Source organism: Lepidothrix coronata, unplaced genomic scaffold (assembly GCF_001604755.1).
Source record: "Lepidothrix coronata isolate B3197 unplaced genomic scaffold, Lepidothrix_coronata-1.0 Scaffold14, whole genome shotgun sequence".
Lineage (NCBI taxonomy): Eukaryota > Metazoa > Chordata > Aves > Passeriformes > Pipridae > Lepidothrix > Lepidothrix coronata.
In genome coordinates this window covers 519,983-543,669 of record NW_016690194.1, presented here as the reverse complement: position 1 = coordinate 543,669, position 23,687 = coordinate 519,983, and the positions used below count along the sequence as shown (strand labels likewise).

Below are 23,687 nucleotides of genomic sequence, written 5' to 3'. Positions count from 1 at the left end.
CTACCTTAAGATAAATGAATGTGAGCACTTCCTATTCTGTGTGTTATTATTTTAACATGATGTTTGTCATTCAGTAATAACGAGATGACAGCCTTCATTGCCCGACCATATGGCAAGTGTTACAAATATATGCAATCACATCATCTGCTGTAAATTACCATACTCCCTACAAGTTAATTCACAAATAAAAAATAAATAGACATACCTGAACTGACGTTCAAAGATATAGATTAGTTTTTATTCAATTTAGGCATGCTTTCAAAGATTTATAAGTAATTAAACAAATAGTTTTGCAAAATGACAAACAAAAGGCACAATATTGTTTAAAGGATGCCTTTTCTTTGCAAGCAAACAAAACATATGGTAAAATACAAGTGAGCCCTCTGAAGTGAACACCTGTTAACATACTAAACTACTTGTGTGTGTTACAATGATCAGTACAAATAGCAACTAGTTAAGAGCATCTTGTTACTGTAGGAGGCAAAACATGTAGAATGTTGATCAATAAAGATAAAATACCTATCATATTTGCTAAGCTAAAGAACACTACATGCTATCTTGTGAAAAGAGTGATAGACTCAAATATGTAGAAAATATTTTCATATGCAATATAGTGCTAAAATTTAAATATAATAAAAGGTAGATTTATCACTATTATGCATCAATTCTATTCTGCAGCAAGAGCTCTGTGGAGATTAACACCTGATATCATGTAAAGTTAAACAGTCAGCAAAAGAAATTAAGGTTCCTGAACTTTCAGTGGCAAAATGCTAAGCATGTGTTACTTCCAATTTAGATAATTTGCTATTTTTTAACATTATACCTCTAAACATTCTTTTCATTTTCTCTGACATTAGCCATGTTTATCTTAATGATAAATGATAGCTACTTCCCTAGAATTAATTTCTGCATGCAATCCTGTAAATCCACATTTTTAAATTAGGAAAGAAAACCATTGCTTAAATTTATGATCACTGACAGATATATATATGTGTGTGTGTGTGTACATATAGAGAGATAGATATAGGATTCTTATACCAAAATTTAGGTCTGTTTGCTGGGGTTGGTATCTCACCTTCTGTAACATCTGAGGTGAAACTTCTCTCATATTCCTCACCACAGTATTATTTTTGACCCCATCATCTTCACGAAGTTTAAAAAGTGGCTCTGTCAGAAAATAAATAACAAATCTCTATCATTGAATAAATAAAATACATTGTGGCATTGAATACGTCACTAAAACAATCCCTAGACATTTTAAGGAAATGCATTATTTACTTCCACAATGATTTATAATGTGGTCTATTTTCTTGACAAGCCTTTTGGTCACTTTCTGAAGAGTGACCTCTCTTCAATTATTATTGGAGAATCTCTGTAGCATCACAGTATGTTTTTTCAGAGTACAAGCTTTTCAAAGGTACAATAGATCTGCAGGTTAAAGACACTACACTTTCATTCCAATTTTTAGTCTTTTATAGACTATTCCTTCTATGCCTTAAAAGCAGAATTCCTTGCCTTTTTATCTACAGTCACTACCAGTTTTGTTCTCTAGGTCTTGTCCCCTGCTAGGAGGATCAGAGTGATTGGTGAACAAAGCAAACAGTAACTGAATTAGGATGGATGAAAACTTTAAACCCTGGTTTTTGTTAAGTTAAAGATCATGTACTTCACCAGATGAATCATACAAATCATTCCACTGAAATACTGGGAAATCATAACAATTAGAAATTGACACAAGTAATGAGAGTAAACATGAATCTAAGCATCAGTGTCAGAGACAGCTATACACTTCAGGTACTAAAAATCCCAAGTTAAAAATTAGATCTATTGAGAAAGAGGAATGCTAAGAAAATGTTTACAAGCACTAAGACATACAGTCAATCAGAAGTAAACCACATTCTGTTTAGATTTTAATCAAGAGCTTAGCACTCACAAATTGCCCACTGCTCACAGAAATGTCCAATTACACACTACAGAAGGTTTTCATCTTAGAATATGAAATACTACATTAAAGAACAAAAGAATCCCAACACTCTAAAAACACCACAATATTCATATTTCTTTTCTAGTCCTTCTTTCCTCCAAATTAACTTAAAAAATTAATCTTAAGGGATAAATATCTGTGCTACATGGTGAAGGTCTGCTTTAGAAGTAATATTTCAAACTACAAGCAGACACTGTAGGTCACTTAAAAACTTTTGATTTATAAACAAAGAAAGCGTAGAAGAAAACAGTGTTACTCTCTGTAGATTCACAACCCTCTTGATATAAACAGTGACTAACAAGTTTGTTAGAGTGAATTAGACCTTTCTTTTGTCTTTGGAACGTGTCATGGCCAATTAATACTTCTGTAATCATGAAATAAATGGAACACTATTCTAAAGATAATAAAAGCTGAAAAAGGTAAAACTATGCATCTGGGGAATATGTACCTTTACCTTGATATTAATATGCTAGTTCCCATGTTACTTCAGACTACAGTCCCCCAGCACAGTGGTACTGCATACATTTAGAACATTCTTTAAGTAACACACAAAGATAATATGAACATGCTTTTCATCTTTTTCTAAATATTCACTCATTTGAATGTCTGTTGTAGCTTTTATATCAGCATTTACTGCACTCCACTGAAAAGAAAAATTATTTCCCATAGTCAAAGAAACTGATCAAAGCACACAAGGTGTTATGTTTATTATGTGGATGTATTAAAATGCAATTTAAAACTCTATAAATAAACATATTATATGCAGATAATAAAGAATACTGCTGCAAAATAGATAGAAAAGACTATACTTGTTCAGTATTATCACAGAAGACACAAGGAATGTAAATAAAAGTAAAGCCAAAGGTCACTGATACATAACCCTTTCTACTGAGCAGAAAATAAATGGCCCATTCTAGCCCCTTCTCCTCTCCTCCCTTCTAATTGTTATGTAAGTGTTCATTGGAATTGGTTAGGGAGGCAATGAAAAAGCATCACTTGTAACTAACTGTCTGTCTGTGATAGCAGAAAGATACATCATATCAGTCTACTCAGCAAGACGTGCTCTACCTGTCATACTGCTACATAAAAAAATACCAACTTCTCCCTCAAGGAATAGACCCACAAGTCATAAACCCCACTATCTTCAGTCATCAAATTACCATGGTCTTACAGAAGCACACTTATGTCCCACTGAGAAAACATAGCTAACTGTCAGCTTCAGAACATAACACTTAATTCCTAATTAATAGTCACCAAATCTGATGATAAGTTAGTTCAACACTGCTGCCAAAATGGTACTTGAACTATGATACCACAGTTCACTATTAGTATTTGTAGAAAGTCTTCTCACACAAAGAAAAAAATACCAGTTTTAAGAAATATTATAGAGCTGTGTAATAGTCACTCACTATATAAACCATATAGAACCTATATAAACCATCGAAAGAATGATTTTTTTTCTGTAGTACACACCAGTTGAAGGATTTCCCTGACAGACAGAAGGTGCTATGGTGCACAAAGTCACTGTGTTACTGACTCCGGCTACCCATGGTACTGGGTGGCAAAAACCAGGTGGTGGATAATACCACTGTGAAGACCAGAAGGGAATGGCATTCTCACATATAAGCTGTAAGTTATAAGTAGAGTTAGGAGTCTCATAATGAAAGAAGTCTTCAAATTGCCTCCTTGAAGAAATAGCGGACCAACAGTTTACTGTCTTTTAAGAAGGCATTTGTTATTTTTCTGAATAAGATTTGATGGATCCACTATCCTGCTTTTGGAGGAAATGACTTGACTACCTGGCAACACCTTCTTTACCTTAATATACAAATAATGACATGAATAGCATGAATAGTAAATTTGGATTTGATGACTACTAGACAATAACTGGACAACAAAGTAAGAATGGAAAGAAATTGGGAAGTGCAGGAACAGTTTCCTTTTGCCCTGACTCCCTTCATCTTTGACCACCACGGTTTGAAAAATTATATTGGAAGAACAACAAAGCTATCCAGTACTTCTTCCTGACAAACAAAACTGATATCAAATAAGACAATATGCACTATTTTAACACAGGAAAGCTCTGTCTCTTTTACAGAATTTATCCCTCGATATTAGAATGCCTGATGAAAACAGATATCTGCTAAGGTGAAAGCGAATTCCAACAACATTGATAAACTAAGGAAATTCATGAGCAGCTATTTTTTTACACTCCCATTGGTAAAAGTTTGGAAATGGCTGGAATCATCTCAGTCCTATGTGCTAAAAAGGTTTTGCTTAATACGAATCTTTGGACTGGAATCTTATCAGAAGTTTCCTGTCCATTTAAATGATAGCTAAAGCAACACATGATGGAAAAGGTAAATAAAATTTGCCTAACACGCTTCAGTACTAGTTTAAGCCTTTTTCTCAGTCCCAACAAAAGAACAGTTAATCTTCATACCAATAACCAAACCAGAACTGTGCCTCCTTCCACAAGCTTTTAAAAGAGGATATTTTTATCTGAAAGATAATGAAAAAAGAAGGAATAAAAGACTAATTGTTAAAGCACTAAACATGTCAAGAATTGGCAGGTTTAGAGATTTCACTAGTTTTTGGAAAAGCACGGATATTGCTCAGCAGGCCCTCAACTCCTTCTCACCACTAGTTGTCTTACCCTTTCTTTCTGCACAAAGATTGACTAAACTGGAAAAAAATGAAGCAGCAATTTTTAAAGTCAGTATTTAAAACCTTCACTAATTCCCTTCAGCTCTGTCTGTGGCTATGAAGGTAACATATGAGAAGTAGTATGAAAGAAAACAGTAACTTTCAGTTTTCAGCAGCTTGATATTTCCACTTAGTTTTAGAGATAAAATTTTAAAATAAAGGAAAAAAAGATTTTATTTTTTCATGCAAGTGATCAACATTATCACAAGAAAATAGAAAACAGAAAACAGCCACCAGCAGAAAACTATGATAAAGAATGGTAAGGTTTTATTTCTAAGAACATGTAGAGTACTTCACCAAGTCTCCTACTTTCCTTTGCACAACACTGTGCATAAAGAATTCACCAGAGAAGCAACATACAGGAAAATGTAACTCGAATATTTCTCCTAGATGATTCAGAAACAGCTAACAATACAAAGAATCAGAGGAGTGATGGAGAGGCAACAGTAATATTATCTATCCGACTGACAAAGACTCATCTTCATAGAACCATTAACTACTGTAAAGATTGTAAAGATTTAAAAGAAGATATTGAGGTTCAATACTTTGATGAAATTCTTACACAAATTTCACCATTTTGGTTTACTTTCAAATTCACATACTTTATCAGACTAGTTTTAAAATAGAATTCTGAATTAGCACCAAATTTCTATATCACTGTATCTCAACATGGGGTTCCCTGGTGGTCTAGTGGTTAGGATGCGGCGCTCTCACCGCCGCTGCCTGGGTTTGATTCCCGGTCAGGGAACTCCTCCAGGCAGATGGAGCTCGTCAGCCCTGTAAGGCCATCCATCTAAGAGAAGGTCACTCTAAACAAACCTACATCCTGAGACCCTCACTGCCACTGTCCAAGCTCACTCGGCCCCGGCAGATGAACCTCAGGATTAAAGAGTGGGCTCAGTTCAGCGCACGCTGTGTCTCACCTAAAAAATCCACTGCACAGGCTCGAAGGGTTAATGACCTTTCCCAAATCTTCGTTCACAAAGACTGGCCATGATGATGATGATGATGATGATATCTCAACATGCAAAAACCATTTCAGATTCTGGAGAGAACTTCATAAGCATATAAACATATTCTAGACTTTACATATACATATTGATATACAACTCATGTATATTTTGCTATATTTTCTCTCCCCTGTTTAGTTGCAAAGCGGCTTTGGTGGGTGCCAGGGTCAACCCACTACAACTACATACACACACATAAAATACTATACCTTCCCTTTTTTGTTGTAAAAATAGTTAAGATCCTGTATTGTGAACTTACCCACAGATTGGTGTATTTTCATTTGATGCAATTCTTCTTCAAGATTCAGTCTACAAAAAAGGAAATAAGAAAATAAGAACCACAGAACAATCACATATGCCACCAAATCACAAGATGCCACTAAAATCATTCAAAAAATTAAACCAAAACTACATCAATACATTACTGGAAAAAAAGTTGTCAGCACTCAGGAATTAGTTCTATTTGATAAAACTTAGCATACTTCATATATAAGGAGTCATTTGTACAACAGCTTTTTAAAATTTACAAATCATCTGAACTTCCAAAATTCAGATACAACGTTGATCGTATCATACACTAAGAAGTTTCAGCTGATGTTTTTAGGTAAGAAAATGCCTGAGATGAAAAAAAGACCAGTAGGAGGCAGAATCCTGTTAAGTGGGAATAAGCACTCTGTCCCAGAGGGAACCACCAGCCAAACTTGAGCAGATATATTGTAGCAGTTAGCAATTCTTTGAGAAACTTATTAACAAAATCTTTCCTCCCTTTCTCCAGCCCTGATCTACCAGTATATTACTACCATAGTCTATTCTGTAATATCAACCAGCAGAACAAAATACCTGAATTGATCTTTTTCAATTTATTAAAATTACAAACAAATAAAGTCGCCAGGATACCAGTGCTGAAGTCTCAAAGTCAAACTGGGAAATGCTAGAATGAAAGACATGAATTTAAACTGTTCATTTACACTTGTGTTTTCTGACACAATCTCTAACTATATAATTGCACACTATTTCAGCAATAAAATCCCCACCCATTTTAGCCAAGGATCCTACAGCACACAGAACAGTGCACAGTCATTTAATTTGCACCTTTCACTTAAAACATAAACACATATCATATACAAATACATATAATTCTAGCTCTGTTGTAAAAGTTGGACTGCTAGTTTTCTCACAGTTATTTTCTGCTGTACTCTGAACAGCAGTACCTTTTTCACAGGAAATTTATGCTTTACCCTACTTTGCCCTCTGAGATAAGGCATAAAAAAATTTGGCCAAACTATCTTAAGGAAAGGTCTAAAGAAAAAGTTCTTCCAGTATACACAGTATGTTACAGCACATTATACATCATATGCATTTCAGACTCAGCTGTACAACATGAATTACAACGAAAATTATAAACGTAAAAGGTTGAAGTAACTTGCTTTGCATGACACTTAAGAATCCAGCTGGTTTTTCAGAATCACTCAGCTGCCTTCATTGGCTGACTTTCTGTGATCTTCTTTCATCCTCCAATACTCAGTCAGTTATCATCAATTTCTATTATACAGACTACAGTGGTCTTTGTTTCCACACTGTCCTAACTCCTTACAGTGTGTTAACTTCTTGCACTGAATGGCAAAATATTTCCTTGAAAAAACATTGTTTACATAATTAAAGACTGAATCCAACATATCTGCTTCCTGCTTGAACCTCTATCTTCTGAACAAGTTAGTTTTCAACTTCAAAAACATTATTTGAATGAAAATGTTTATGAACATATATAATGCCTCTCTATACACTAACTGACAAGCACACAATGATGATTGTACAAGATTTTTAAGAGCAAACTTTTCATAAAGATTTTTCTTTAGGCTGATGAAACGCATGAAGAAGTGACTAAATCATACGAAATAAGTAAAGGGGTACGTTTCTAGTCTGAATATCTGAAGTGCCTCCAAAAAAATTAATATGTCTGTGAAATAGTCTCCAACTTATGTTATGATACATTTAAGCTGGAAAAATTACAGTTAAGTCTGGACAAGAAATTACAATATACAATACAAGATCCAACCCACACAAGTCAATGACTGGCTTGCATGAACGTTAGAAATGCTCAACTGGGTTAGCCCAGTGCCAGGTCCATCTATCACTAGTGCTCTGTTTCCAGCAGAGGCAAAAGCAGATGCTACTCAGGAAAGAGAGCAAGCCTAACAGTTTCCGCAGTTTGATTCCAATTTTCCACCCTAGAAGTGGCATGTAAACACTATGCTTTGTTTCTTCTGCTTTAACTGGTTCCCTGTTGCTAAAAGGACCTTTCCTCCAATCTCACACCAATGGAATTTTTTTTTTCTAACCTTTAATGTGGAGCCTTTTCAAAGGCAACTGAAAAATACAGATCAGATTACTATTACCACATTGTTACTATCACTCTTCCATAATTCCAGCAAGTTAATGAAGCAGGATTTCCCTTTAAAGGAGTCACAGTAATGCTTCCCCAACAAAACTGTGCTGATCTATGCTTAGTGTTCTTTCTCTCTGGTGGTTTTTTTGGGGTTGTTGGTTGGTCGGTTTTTTTAACCCCTCTTCAAGCACCATTTTTTCCTAAAGACTGACTGCCACCTTCCAAAGTATGGAAGCAGTCAGGCTCACTGGTCAGCAGCTCCCTCTGGAGCCCACTCTATAGATGGGAGTTACAATGGCAAACTGCCAGTGCACTGGCACAGTGGCTGTTACAGTTCAGTAACTTCATACTTTCACATCCCTTGGGTGTGAACACGCTTCAGTTTCTTCACACCTCGGCGCAGGAAGAATATTAGCATCAAGATATTAACAACTAATCAACTTGACCTCATAATTGCTTCAAATATGTCTAACAGCTTTGATCTATCTGTTACAAAGAATACACGACTTGTTGGCATCTTCTAAGCATCATTAGCAGTGAATCATACACTCATAGAATAGTTTAGGTTGGAAGGAATCCTAAAGATCATCTAGTAGCAAAGACTGACCGAGCAAAAGATTGTTCTTTTATTGTCTTGTAAACCCAGCATATCATTTTACACTGTTATCATTAAGCAAACCTGTAAATTTCCTTACTGTTCTTTTACACCTATTATAAGCAAAATTTTACTGTAACAGCTTAAGCACATTTGAAAAACAATCTTCAAGAACCTGTTTAAGCTTCTCAACTTCTCACATGCATCTGCCCTGCTACTTTTTATTAGCCCTACTTTTTCGTAGCAACACAAGTTTAAGTATTAAATGCTGACCTTTTCTCTGTGAGGGCCATAAAAACTTCCCCATTGAGTCTCTAGATAGAGCTACTTAAGACTATTTTGGGACACAGGTTGGTTTGGGGTTATTTGGATTGGTTATTTGGGTTGGTTTGAGGTTACTATCAGTGCTGGTCACTTTTAAACATTATCTCCTAAGGGCAAAGGAGCAACAATTCTCAAATGTTGGAAGTCAAGCAGGCAAAGCACAAGGCTGCCTTGGCTGAACAGAAATCTTTGCTTGGAATTAAGGCAAAAAAGGAAGCTGTATGCCCAGTGGAAGCAAGGTCAAGTCACATGGGAAGAATTCAGAGATGCTGCTTGTCACAATAGGGAAAAAACTCATGAAGTCAAAGCTCAACTGGAGTTGCAGCTGGCCAGAAATGTGGGGGACTATAAAAATTGTTTTTTCAAATATATTAATGTCAATAGGGAGCATAGAAATATCATTGGCCTGTTACAGGATGAGGATGGTCATCTCACAAACAGGGACAGACACAAGGTAGAGGTGTTCAATGCTTTCATTGCTTTGTCTTCAACACTGATGATGGACCAAGGGTGTCTCAGTGCCCTGAGCTGGAGGACTGTGACTGCGAGAATGATCAGCTCCTAGTCGACCCTGAAACTGTGTGAAATCTGCTGCTCCAGCTGGATCCCTAGAAATCTATGGGGCCTGATGGAATTCATCACAGAATCTTCAAAGAGTTAGCTGATATTATTGCAAAATGTTACTCGATTTTTGAGCAGTCTTGGGAACCCAGAGAGGCCCCAGCTGACTGGAAGCTGGTGAATGTTGTCCCAGTTTTTAAGAAGGGCAAGAAGGAGTACCTCAGAAACTACGGACCTGTCAGACTCACTTTAAGTGCATGGTAAAGTTGTGGAGAAGAATATTCTGGGAAGTATTGAAAAACAGCTGAAAGACAACATAGTCATTGGTCAGAGACAGCACAGCCTCATGAGAGGAAAGTCTCGCTTATCCAACTTGATTTCCTTTTATGACGAGGTAACCCACACAGTTGATCAAGGGAAGCCAGCTGATGTAATCTTTTGGGATTTCAGTAAAGCTTTTGATACTGTCTCTCACAGGATCCTTCTGGACAAATTGTCCAGCACACAGCTGGATAAACACATCATGCAGTGGGTGAGCAATTAGCTCACAGGTTGAGCACAGAGGGTAACAGTGAATGGGGTGACATCAGCCTGGTGACCTGTCACCAGTGGGGTTCCACAGGGCTCCATCTTGGGCCCTGTGCTCTTCAACATCTTTGTAAATGACTTGGACGCAGGACTGGAAGGGATACTAAGCAAGTTTGCAGATGATACAAAACTGGGAGGAGCTGTTGACTTCCTCAAAGGCAGGGAGTCCCCGCAGAGAGACCTTGACAAATTAGAGGACTAGGCAATCACCAACCAGATGAATTTCAACAAAAGAAAGTGCCAAATTTTGCACCTGGGATAGGGCAACCCAGGATGTTCATACAGACTGGGGAATGAGATGCTGGAAAGCAGTGCCATGGAAAGGGACCTGGGGATCCTGGTCGATGGCAAGTTGAATTTGAGTCAGCAGTGCCCTGGCAGCCAGGAGGGCCAACCATGTCCGGGGGGGCATCAGGCAAAGTATCACCAGCTGGCCAAGGGAGGGGATTGTCCCGCTCTGCTCTGCACTGGTGTGGCCTCACCTTGAATACTGTGTGCAGTTTAGGGCACTGCAATATAGGAAAGATATTGAGCTGTTAGATAGTGTCCAAAGGAGGGCAACAAAGATGATGAAGGGCCTTGAGGTGAAGCCATTTGAGGAGCAGCTGAGATCACTTGGTCTGTTCAGCCTGGAGAGGAAGACACTGAGGGGAGACCTCACTGCAGTCACAATTTCCCGTGAGGGGAAGAGGAGAGGCCTCTGTGGTGACCAGTGACAGGACTGAGGGAATGGCCTGAAGTTCTGTCAGGGGAGGTTTAGGTTAAATATTAGAAAGAGATTCTTCACCCAGAGGGTGGCTGGGCACTGGAACAGGCTTCCCGGGGAAGTGGTCACAACACTATGCCTGACAGAATTCAAGAAGCACTTGGACAATGCTCTCAGGCACATGGTGTGACTCTTGGGGATGGTCCTGTGCAGGGCCAGGAACTGGACTTCATGACCCTTGTGAGTTCCTTCCAACTCAGCATATTCTGAGATTCTGTTATTTTAATTCAATTTTTTAAAATTGTAGCTCATATTTTGGGTGGGTTTCAGCTACAGTATCTTTCTTAACAATCTCGAATTGTACATAGGTTTCTGTACTGCTTGTTCTAGTGTTTGGGGGGTTGGAGATTTTTTTATTAGTTGCTTCATTTTTATGTGGCTCCCTTTCTGGAAAGTGAATATCCCCAGTGCAAGTGGTTTGGTCTACTGTCTTTTGATATAATTTAAAATAATTAAAACAAAAAAACCCCCACATAAACCCAATACAGGCCTTCTCTTTTTTCCTGGTAAAGTTATGGAACAAATCATCTTGGAAATCATGTCCAGTCAGCTAATGGACAAGGTGACTGAAAACAGCTAGCATATATTTACCAAGGAAAAATCTTGCTTTATGAACCTCACTGCTTCTGTAAGAGATAACTGGCTATAAGCATAAAGGTAAAGCAGGCATACCTTGAATCTGACAAGGTATTCAAGATGGTCTTCCATCTCCTTCTTGCGAAAGAGTTGAAATCTGAATTGAAAATTAGATAAAGTGTCTGGAAAATTGGCTGGACGGTGAGGCTGAAGGGGTGATGATCTGTCATGTGGAGTACAACTGGCAGCTAGCACCTATAAGCATTCCTCAGGGATCCATAACAGAGCTTGTACTGTCTACTGTCTTCATTAACAACCTCAAAGAAGTGTTAGAGTGCCTCACAGCAAGTTCACAAATGATATAAAATTGAGGGAAGTAACTGAGGGCTCACTAGAGGCCTGGACCACTGCTCACAGAGATTTCATAGGAAGGAAAAAAATGGCCTGATGGGAAGTTAATGAAGTTAAGGCAAAGTCCTGTTAGAATAGCTGCTTGCAACAGGACATGCTAGAAGACTAACTGGCTAGAGAGCAGCTTTGCAGAAAAAATAGGGTCCTTTGGAGCAACATGTTGAACATTAGGCAGTGACAGGCCTTTGTGGTGAAGGCTAACAACATGACAGCTATATAGGCAAGAGTCAGTCAATTTACAGAATCGATTCTATTTCAGCCCTTGTGAGACAGCACGTGTGGCTGTGTCTTGTTTTAGGCTCTTCCAAGAAAGACATTGACCTAAACAGATTAGGTCTAGCAAAGGGGTACCACAGTAGTCAGGGGTCGGGCACATGATTTATTGATTTATGACAACAAGGTGAAAGAAAACCACCCAATCCCAACACCCACTATACTTAAAAGAGTTCCTTTACTGCAGGACCACTCTTGGTGCAAGAGGACATTATCACATCAGCTAGACAATAGGTCTCATATTCATGGTCTCATCTAAGAGACTAAATTCCTCCTGGCAACTTCTTTTTGCAAGAGTTACGCTCTTCGTGGTTGCACCTATAAAATGTCTTATATGTAGAAAATCATACATGTCCCACTAAAACAAACGGAATAAATTGCATGCCACTGGGGGACTCCTACCTGCATCCTCAGTTTAATTTTTTTTAAGTCTTGGGAAGCTAACATAGGTTAGCCTCCCCTTTAGAACCAATTACTGTCATCCTATCCTATTTTATCCTATCCTAATTAGTCACTTAGTTGGTTTCTTTTATTATTTCTAATCTGAAGCCTGACAATCTTCTGTTCACTAACTTTTTAAGTTTTGAATGCAAATATTATGCCACTCATGGTCAAAATGTTTGCATTGAGACAACTTCTAAGTATTTAATTCATTTCAAAACAGATTCTATACTGATTTCTAATCAAACTTTTTTTCTTGAAAAACATAATAAAACAAAACCTTTAAACTACTCAAGCTAGAACTTGTAAAAAAGGGAAAAAAGCACCTGTATATGCATTATAACAAGAAATATACATCTAGTTCAGTTCTCTAAAATTAGCCACAAAAGTACTGTAGCCTGCACTTTTTCTTACAAGAGAGTAGCTGAACAAAAAGGCGGATAGTATGTAATGTGGTGTTCTTGAAGAGTACAGCTCTTTGCAGAGCCTGTATAATTGCTACTTTCCCCAATAACAAGAAGCATCGAAGAAGGTTCACGTATGAGTTTTCTAAGGAGCAAGAAGGGACTCTGAGGAATTCAAGGTAACTGAAGAAGTCACAGAAAACTACTGATGTATAATGCAACACTGACAGAAATTACTTAACCTGAAAGAACTAGTGGCAAAAAGCCAGGGTGGGGGGAAATAGTTGCATTCCGGCCTTTCATTTACACCATTGTCTCCCTCACTGTCTCACACAGATGTGCCAACTTAATAGGTAAGAACTGTTTTATTTTTATGAAATTCTTCTCCCTCTCCAGAAAATAATGCAAGTGAGCCTGAAGATAAACATCTCAGTGTGGATTTTTGCCCAAAAGTGGGACTGCCTTTAACAAACTATGTCTACTCCACCAGTCCTTTAAATGATTTATGTACAACACTTTTATAAAGCAGATTAGGTACCTAAAGAGGCCTGTGATACAGTTGCACAGATTCCAGTGACATGAGATGCTTTCCCCACCTACTGAGGGTGAAGGAATGAGTGCTTTTGCAATCCTTCAACTTAGAGGATCAAAAATAAACTCTGCATGTGGTAATGAAGAATACTAACCTCCTAGAATTACTGAGTCAGAACAGCAGCATCAAATTTCAGATATCATGAACAAGAGCTTCCAACGCTATTTTAGCAGATTAATACTTGCTATAATTGTCTAAAGTATATGCTCACTGGATTTACTGCATCAGTTTTTGCATCATTCAGTTTCATTTAGCACATCAAACAACAGAAGGAAGGAATACAAGACACAAACTGAGGCTGAGGAATGGAATCTTTTAAGATATTTCAACAGTGGAAAGGTGGTTTCTGTGTAAAGTGTTCCTATGCTGACTGTAGACTTGAGTCATGGAAATTGAAAAGAAATCTTTGAATATTAGTACTTGTCCTCTTGATCTTTTGACAGTAGAAACACTGGGAGGTGGAAATGCTTCAAGACTAGCCAAGAAATGCCTTATCCATCTGTGTTTCTACAATTTTTTTTCTTTTAGGATTTCACATTTTAGAATTACTACAACTACAAGGTTGATTTAAAAAAGAGAAAATAAAAGTATACTTTAAACTTTTTGTATCTGATATCAAATAATTTTTCTTCTAATAAATCCAGTAGTAACTAAACAAAGTGAAAGAAATTATAAATTTACACTGTAGATTAGGTTGTGTGTCTTATTTCTGTTGGAATCTCATAAACACAATCTCACCATTATGTCTGTTAAACTAGTAAATAGAATACTACTAAAACCCCTCAACCTTCAAAGCATTTTGCAAGAAACGAGGAAGATCTAGAATCTGAAGTTCATTTAGAGATGATATCGCTGTACAAGAGGAAGACTCTGCTGCATGTAGGTATCCAAGTGCTGCAAAACAAACCATACAAAACATCGATAAAAGATTAAGGTTCAAAATTGAAATACACACAGCAACGTAGAACTTGAAAGTCTATAGTCATAACAATAGGAAAAAACCCCATTTGGAAGAAAGGGGTTTGCTTGATGGACTCAGAGGAGATAAACCATTGAACTATAATTCAAGAACAAATGATGGGATTTGAATACAATGAAAATATGCAGGTCAAGAGAAAAGACAAAGGAACCTAAGTACGAGTATAAATTGGTCTCTTCCAGCTCATGAAAAATTCACATCTTTGCACCTTGTCTCTTGACAAAGTCAAAGGCTGCTACTGCATTTTATTGTCTCTGTCACATTTCTGCTGTGTATTCATTCTATTATTTAACTCAAGTTTTAAAAAAGGAAGTTCCTGGGATATAGTTTAAAACAATAGATAGATAACAGACACGACTTTGAGCAAGAGTTTATCACATACTTAGTGAAGTACTCTGACAACTTACATAATCTTTTTTATAGATATGGGAAGTGGGTAAAACCTTGCAGATTGTTGTAATTCCAGAATTCTGTAAATAAGATCTTATCCATTGATAAATTGATGGAAAGGAACAGAAATAAAACCTTACTAAATTTGAATGTGTTTGAGAAGCAATAGGAAAAACTGTTCAGAATTATCTCTGAAAATTTGCATAAAACACCTTCTATCTGTATATATAAATAAGCTTAGGCAAAGGAGATTCATTACCAGAAATACAGATCAGCAATTCAGGACAAAACAAAATAAGTAACCAGTCAGTTAAACTTTAAAAAGTTTCTTTAAACTCAGAAGTCTAAACTCATATCTGCAATGGTAACGTTAACATAGTGAGGTACAAAACCTTTTCAAAACATGGCAAACAACTCTTTTCTGATGACACTGTGGGAGTCTTTACAGTCCTGAGCAGTTTATAGTCAAGGTTTAGAGAGTCCTAAAGAAGATTGTATTACTGTACCCTGAAAATTTACAGTAACAACCTACCAAATTTGCCGATAATGAAGGTTACGTAACTGACATACATGATTGATATTTCTAATTTTAAGAATACGCTAATGCTATATCTGTCTGTTAGATGAACTGAAAATGGTCTTTAAAATAACTATGTAGTTCCCACATAGACTTTTCTGCTATTAAAAAGAGAGGGGAAAAAAAAAGGCTGGTTTTGCAATGTGGTTGAAAGAGCAATAAAAACAAGCAGATTGGAAAAAAATCCAGAATTTATGACTCTTTCCAGAAAAAAATGCCATGCTCTTATTTATACTCACATGTTGTATTTTCTAGTAGCTTTGCTAAGTTTAAGTGATAGCCCATCAGATGGAAGAAAAGCAACTTAAAGCAATACAAAGCCTAGAAACTAGTATACTGCTTTTCAGCTTTATGCAGACCTGAAACTTCTCGATGGCCTTGAGCCTTCTGCATAAAGAGGTTATGCTGCTTGTAAGTATATCTTTAAGCAGATTTTACTCTGTTTCTTCAGTAAGTCTTTTTAAGGATAAGCATTTTCTTATCTGGTTCCAAAACAAGGTGACCTTCTGACAATATAATCTACTCCAAAGTACTTTTAAATATTACTCTGTTGACAGGAAACACTCCAGGGCAGCAACAGTGTTAAATGCTCTATACTAGATGGTCTGAGAATAACTTCCAACTCCAAGGAGGAGCCACTGAATCCTTGAATTAACAGGAATCCGCACTCTAAATTAGCAGGACTCCACTGGCACTTCCTAGAAGACCATCAGAATCTTCTAACATGGCATGTCAGAACTAGAATCATGTCTTTTGTTTTTACATCCTGAGAACAATCTCAAACTGATTGGTTTACTATAAATAACTTCATGAAAAAAATCATTCTTCTTACTTGTAACATATATACAAAATGCCCCACCAGGAGCAGGATAGAGTGCTCCATTCTGTTTTATGTATCAATGCTTTTCTATCCAACCATGATTGCCACAGCCTCACTTGGTAATATTAAAACAAGGATATTAAGAAATCAAGAGATCAAATCTATCCAGATAATAGTTTATAGTGGTATTTCATACATTTTTAAGGTACTCATCTTGATCCACAACTACAGTATCTGCTGTTTTCAGAATCATACAATATGCTGAACTCTATTTTTGGCAATATAATACTTTTGATTACTCCTTCTTTATTTATTTTTAATGCCAATTTGGAACATAGGAAGAGGCAGTACATTAAAAATGTGTGCTATAGAATCAGTTATGCTAGAGGAATTACTTCTGATTTCTTTCAGATTATAGCTAGGCATCAGCAAGACATTCCTTGTAATAGTTGCTTACTTATCAAGTTACTAGAATAGGAGAAATGCTCCTGCCATCTGCATATGAGCATGGCGTCTGCAAAATATACCTTCTTGCTAGAACAAAATATCCTAGTACTCACTATTTTTAATTGTCAGCAATTCTAAAGATAACATCAGGAGCTTTCACATAGCTCCAAATCTAAGGTACATACACACATGCGCACTTGGGTCTCAATGCACTAAAGAAAAGCTAATTTAGAAAGATAGCCTGAACTATAGCATAAACTTTCTCTCCGCACTTAGAAGTTTAAAGGGCTCCTTCCCTCCAGAGTTGCTGACCCTGGGTTAACCCATTGCCAGAAGACTCTAGTTAGTTCTTCAGCAAACCTCTGTCTCCTGAGTAATACGCATCCCATAAGCCAGCCATTGCTCATCAGCAGCTTTCAGCATGTACAGGTAAAGCAAGCAGGAGACTCATACATTCCCCTGCATACAGATAAAAGGAATTAAGAGACCAGGCTCATGGCAGTCTAAAATAAACATCCAAACAAACAATAAGACTTTTTTTCCATTTGTCCCAGGGAGTTTTATCTGGAAAATAAAGAGAATCTAATTTCTAATAGAGCTGAATACATAAGATGAAATAACCCACTGAGGAAACTGACTCGTTCCCAAGGATTACATGTTGTAGAGACTGCAGCAGGATGACTCTTTGGAGAAATAAGCATAACCAACCATAATCTCCTCATGCATATTGTTGCCGGTGTGGACTGATATCAGGGGGCTACTCCAGGAGCTGCTGTAGTCAGGGAGTCTGAGTCCAAAGGGTTAACTATTGCCTTTTCAAATGTTCCAATGTTTTCCTCCAGGGTCATGGAAGACTGTTAAAGACTGGAAAGCCAAATTAAGAAGAAAATCAGACAGAAAAAGACTGCTAAGCAAGCTTTGCATGCTCTTTATCAGGGTCCTTAAAAAGGGACAGTAGCATTGCTTATTACAGTAGCCAAAAAAGGTAAGTTTTAAAGACACTAGGTCAAAGTAGTATCAGAGAATTTTTTCTTATCCAGACCTTAAGCTAAATAGCCTAATAATCCTTGCAAGGAAAATGAGACAGCAGAAGCAGCTCTCCTTTCTTCCCCTCAGAAAAGAAAGATCCTTGAGAAGAAAGACAGCACATCATAGAAACATCATAGAACAATATAGAAACATCTTCTGGGTAAGTAAAGCTGAATTTTACTTTCTGTTCTTGACTCTTCAAAAGGGTAAAAATTCTGCTCTGTAAAACCAGAGTAGAACGCACATGCACATTATACAAACTCTTGTAAAAAGCCCATACAGAAAATACAGAAAGAGGCTTTCACAAATTAAGTCTGATGTGTCAAAATGCAAACATTCATTCTAATTTTCTACTACTCCCAAATTATTTAGAGTCAGGAGAACTGAGCTAGGCAGAAACTTTATCCAACTTTTACATGTGAAATACTACTCTGGCAGAAATTCTTCACTTTGTTCCTACAGCATTACAATTCAAGTACATTTGCCTGCAGTAACAGCAAAATATGTTCTTTTCATGGGTCTGTATATTTATGTGTCAACTGACAGCCTTGGGAGGTGAGAGCAAACCTGGGAGCAGGTGTTTGATATAGACTGTGCAAGAGAGCATTACATATGTCTGGGCATAACGCTGCCAAAGGAAGAGTAAAGCAAAAAGTACCAGCATTACTCCAGCTCTGTGATCATTCAAACTCTCCAGAATGATTTACTGTAATTCCTTCACAGTAAGAAACGTATAGCCTTAATTAACCAAAGAAATGAAGTCTTTGACTATATAGAGTCTTTGAGCTATCCATCTTACTTGTCCATTCACTTCCCAGAAATATGTCTTTATCATTCTTGTTTCCCAGTTCAGTCACTTGTAGGATGGATGAAAATTGCAAGGAGAGCTATCTGCTGGTGATAAGTAAAGTCTTTCTGATTTACAACCCACATTCAGGAGCAAAAAAGGATAAAAGCAACTCTCCCATCAGTCCAATGTCTGTTCACATAAGAAAAAAGTGAATAGTGTCATAGTTGTCAAGAGTGAGTTTTGAGATATATTTCAAATTAAAAGTAACTCCAAAACCAAAGAAGCATTAGTGATAGTGACTAAGATAGTTTCAACATGCAGCATAACCTTTAGTTTGCAACAGGATGGTAGAATAACATGCCTAAAATTTTATCTACCATTTAGTAACCTTGAATTTGTATCACTGTAGCACAAAATCCACCTGACTGAGCAAAAAGTGTTTAAAGAAAATATAAATGTTACATTGTGTGAACTGTGCTCATTATTTCATTTGCAATTTTTCATTCCTTTATAACAAGACCATCCTAACAATCTCATAAACAGTGTTCACCTGTAATTAGTTCAGAATGGATTCAACTTCAAGGGCCAAGACTGAGGTATCACTGCCCATCAACATAACTCAGAGAAGCACAGAGGATGAGGATTCTACTACGTGGTATCCTAGTTAGGACAGCTGAGACCAGTTCATCACTGGATGAGTGTAACCCAAAACTGTGTATTCCCTTGGCCTTCCATGCCATTTCCCAGAAACTGTTATCAATGAACCATTTACACCATCTGCACATAGAGCCTGACTCCTCAGGCTACAAACTAGGTGCTAAGAGACCTGTGAGATAGGAGTTGCTCTTGTCCTCACGCCCATTAAGGAACCCCCGCCCTGAGGGAGGTACTGAGCATTCCTGCCTGAACTGGAGGATATATAATCTTGGAGTCTTGGGACCTTTTCAACCACTTATGGGATCCAGAGGAAGACTGCAGACCACTACTCTCAACCAGACTGCAACCATCACTCTCGACTGCAACAGCACTCTCACCAACAGGTTTTCCCCCCTCCTTTTCCTTTGGACTCAGGGGGCCCAAAGAACACCACTCTGTTCATGCCCCAGGGTGCTGGGTTATACATTTGGGTTTTGTGGGTTAAAACCAATTGTTTGTCTGTAAAATTGTACTTACTGTATTGTATTATTTTATTAAATTGTTATTCTGATTTATAATCTCTTTTTTTCAGTTGAGTTCATTTCCCCTGCTGGTTTACCTTTAAACCAGCACACGTGGATATCAGGAGAATTTTATTTTTGCATCAGTGCTTTTAGCCTTTATATAGACCTCAGATGACAACACACTAAAGCCTCTATTGCCTACACCTGTTGCTCGTATGGAGCTGGTTTCCAATAATGCAAATAAGGATGCAAATCAATTTCTTAAATTATTCCTTACACTGAAATATTTGAGTTTTAGGAAAATTTGGATGATTCCATGTTTATTCTCACGTAGTTGTGTTTGAAAAAAACCCAATACTTCTTAGAAGATGTATTCTGAATTTCTTACAAATTCTGAAAAGATCCAAAAGCATTAAGATAGGCTAAACCTTTGCATGTATATGCATACTCTGCCTCATGCAACAGAAGACAGCTAAGTAGTTTATCACAAAGATCATAATAAAGGTCCACCTAGCTCCACATCTGAGTTTCTAGAATTCTAATATGGTACACTTTAGGGAAAAGAGTCCAAGAAATAAGGCAAGAATACATAAATAAAGCTTAATAATTTTTGTGGTAAAATACTATCCAAACTCTTTGAAGAAAATGTCCCTACATCTTCCCAAAATTCAGTTGTTGAAGTTCCATATGGGATTAGCTGAGACATAATCATACAAATTTCTGATTTTCCTTCAAAAATCAGTACTATGCAAAGGAAGTGGAAAACTAGCACTGTATGCTAAATTCATCTTGCCAGAAAGCACCAAGCACTGCTACCTTTACCAGAATTCCCAGGAACCCAACTGAATTATTTTTGTTTATTTTTATATATACATACATACTTGTAGACATAAATCAGACCTTTCTATATAAATGCTGATGACTTTTTGTCTGGGCCACAGAGGCAAGAAAAAGACAGCCCTTTTGCAGGCAGTGTGCTTACCAAAGGTACAACAATTCATTTCTAAACCACTCAGATAATCTACAGAAACCACTCTGATTCAACAGCAAGGCAGGCAATAGTTCTTGCAAGCAGTACAAAGGGAAGCTAATACACAGTGTCCTTCCTTCACCATCTCTCTGCTATTCTTGTCCCTACAATGCCCAGATTTTATCAGTAATGAAACTTCAAGTCTGCCTTTCTCTGCTTCTGTATTACGAAAAACGTTTAGCAGCATGACTGCATGACACAATCCCACCATGCACGAGTACTGAGGTACAAATATCTGTAGACAAGAAGAGTCTGATTGAACATGGAAGAAGAAATGAAAAACCCCAACGTATATGATTAAAAAAAATACACTAAGCCCCCAAATTTGTCTGTTAGCTAGGACGTAAGAAATTATAAGATCTGGTAGACATTGGTAAGAAATGTTCTAGACAAGCTTAACAATTAAAAAGCATTAATCTCATCATCCCTGACTGATCGCTCTCACTGGAAAACAATTAGGTGACACAGCACCTTGTGATAATGTAACCGGCATCTTGCTAGAAAAAATAGTTCTCTTCACAAAAAGGGCCATGTATGTTCATTCTAAATTACTTCATGGGCATTTCCATCTGACTTTGGTCCCTTAAAAAGATCTTTTAAAAACTACACCCTGCAGTACACCTAATGTTGCTGGTTTCTTACATTTTACATTATTTGTACATACTCTTTCACATTCTCACACTTGAGCCTGTCATTTTCACTGAACAATCAGTCAGTGATCATGCACTTTTGTCACAACCCTTTGAAGAGTCCCACCATCAGCAGCAGAATTTAGGCTGCAATTTCTTTCAGTAGAATGAAAGATGGCACTTCAGATTTAGCAATCTTTTCTTCCACCCAAAACCTAAACAAACACATACACGTCAGCATTTTAACTATATATCCCTTTGCACTATAGAATTACTAATTGCAGAAAGAAGTAAACAAGAACCCTGACCTACTAGATTTGAGTATTTTGCAGTAAGATGTCTGCTATGTCCCACCACTCCTAAAACTGAGAACTAGAAAGATTACTTTACAGAGATAATACGTAAATCAGAAGGGCTATAGGCTGTAGATTACACTTTTTAACACTGATTTAGCATGAACGCACTTTGTTCCAAATTATCTGGCATACAATGTAGCTAGTCAGGGGAACAAAGAAAAAATACTGCAGTATTCAGATGTTGCACACAACAGTGGAGGTTTAAATAATAAAAGTCTCTGATGACCATGTATTTCCTATTGTCAGAGACAGTTAAGATTGTGGAAAGTGAATTATTTCAGCAGGTTCTCTAGAAAAAAAGGGGGTGAGAAGGAAAGACACATTCAAGAAGCAGATGAATCAATAAAGTCTAGGTTTATGTTTCTTAACTGCCACCATTCCAGAACAGTTAATTTAGCTTTCCTCCACCATACCCATTCTGATATCTAGAAAAGGCAAGAGGCATTGCATGCTGTTGGCGGCCCCAAGACAGGCTCTTGTCAACTAGTTTGTGACATATCAACACATGGTATGTAACAGTTGCTTTGACTCTACAGGAATGAGGAAATCACAAATCATGAGGTCTTGTTTTCCTGAAAAAGCAAAACTAATAGGAAACTTTTATTAAATATCTGCTATAGTAGAGCAAGGATGCTATTGAGCAGTGACTCCACATGCTTTAAAGATCCAGAGCACATTCCTACATGGCTACCAGGCACAGATACACAGGCACTCAGAGGAAAGAATGACTACCAAAGGTTCTTTGAATGATTTGGCTATCTCTTTCACTTCATAAACATTTCCTCCTTATCTCTAGCTGCATATGACCATATCATATGGACAAATTTCCAGTCAGCCGTGAAAATGATGACTTACATCATAATGCCTAATGTCAAAAAATGTATTATGTCAAATAATTCAGTGCTGTTGGTATCTATTAAAAGACATCCTACAAATAATTACAGAATGAAAGATGTAAAATTGTAAAGCTTACACAATAGTTTACATAGTTATCTATACCTTGCTGAAGTCTGTACATAAAGGCCAAAGGGACAGGGTATCCCTATACCCCAGCAAACTAAATTTTAACATGGAAATGCTAGTTTAAATGAGCCAGTTTGCAATCAAGTAGCCATTCAATTGGACAAGCTACATACTAATTTACCATGAATTCCAGCAAAATGAAAGTAATATAGGTACAAAAATGATTCTATCTAAAGTGGAAAAAAAAATCTGCAGACATATATGTCAAGACAACTCTATAGAAAGTAAGGCAACATTTAGCACTTCATAGACAAAGTTTAATTAATCTATCTAAAAACCCAAGAAACATACTAGAGATATAGACATATATGTCTATTCTACATATATATCTATAATAATGTATCTTTCTATCTGTAAAATTACATGCCTATTTTCATGTAACTATATATGACTATGACTATATCGAAGGCTACAATACCTGCTTTTGTAGCCTTCAACAACACGATACTAACAAAAAATGACTGCAGCATAACACAAGTATTGCATACTTCACTGGGAAAATGACTCATGAAAAGACCAAAATGGGACATCCATGCAGAGCTGTGGAATTGTTTTTGCTTGGCCAACTAGCATTAATGGCCAAGCAACCCAGGATGTTTGTACAGACTGGGGAATGAGATGCTGGAAAGCAGTGCCATGGAAAGGGACCTGGGGATCCTGGTTGATGGCAAGTTGAATTTGAGTCATTAGTGCCCTGGTAGCCAGGAGGGCCAGCTGTGTTCTGGGGGGCAACAGGCACAGCATCTCCAGCCCACTCTGCTCTGCACTGGAGTGGTCTCACCTTGAATATTGTGTGCAGTTTTGGGTGCCACAATACAGGAAAGATATTAAAGCTGTTTG

General features: G+C 37.2%; 1 protein-coding gene across 26 annotated transcripts in view; it reads right to left on the bottom strand.

Annotated features, from left to right (window-relative positions):
* The window catches only part of CNTLN (centlein), a 272,029-nt gene that overhangs the window by 71,256 nt on the left and 177,086 nt on the right, over nucleotides 1–23,687 (bottom strand). For all 26 annotated transcript variants that reach the window (XR_001873367.1, XR_001873366.1, XR_001873371.1 and 23 more), the window contains 2 exons: nucleotides 5,960–6,009; nucleotides 1,076–1,167 (listed from right to left, as the gene is read on the bottom strand). Coding sequence is in view for 19 of the 26 variants with exons in the window: in XM_017806135.1 (XP_017661624.1) it covers nucleotides 1,076–1,167; nucleotides 5,960–6,009 (142 nt within the window). In the remaining 7 variants the exon portion in view is untranslated. The remainder of the gene's footprint in view (nucleotides 1–1,075; nucleotides 1,168–5,959; nucleotides 6,010–23,687) is intronic.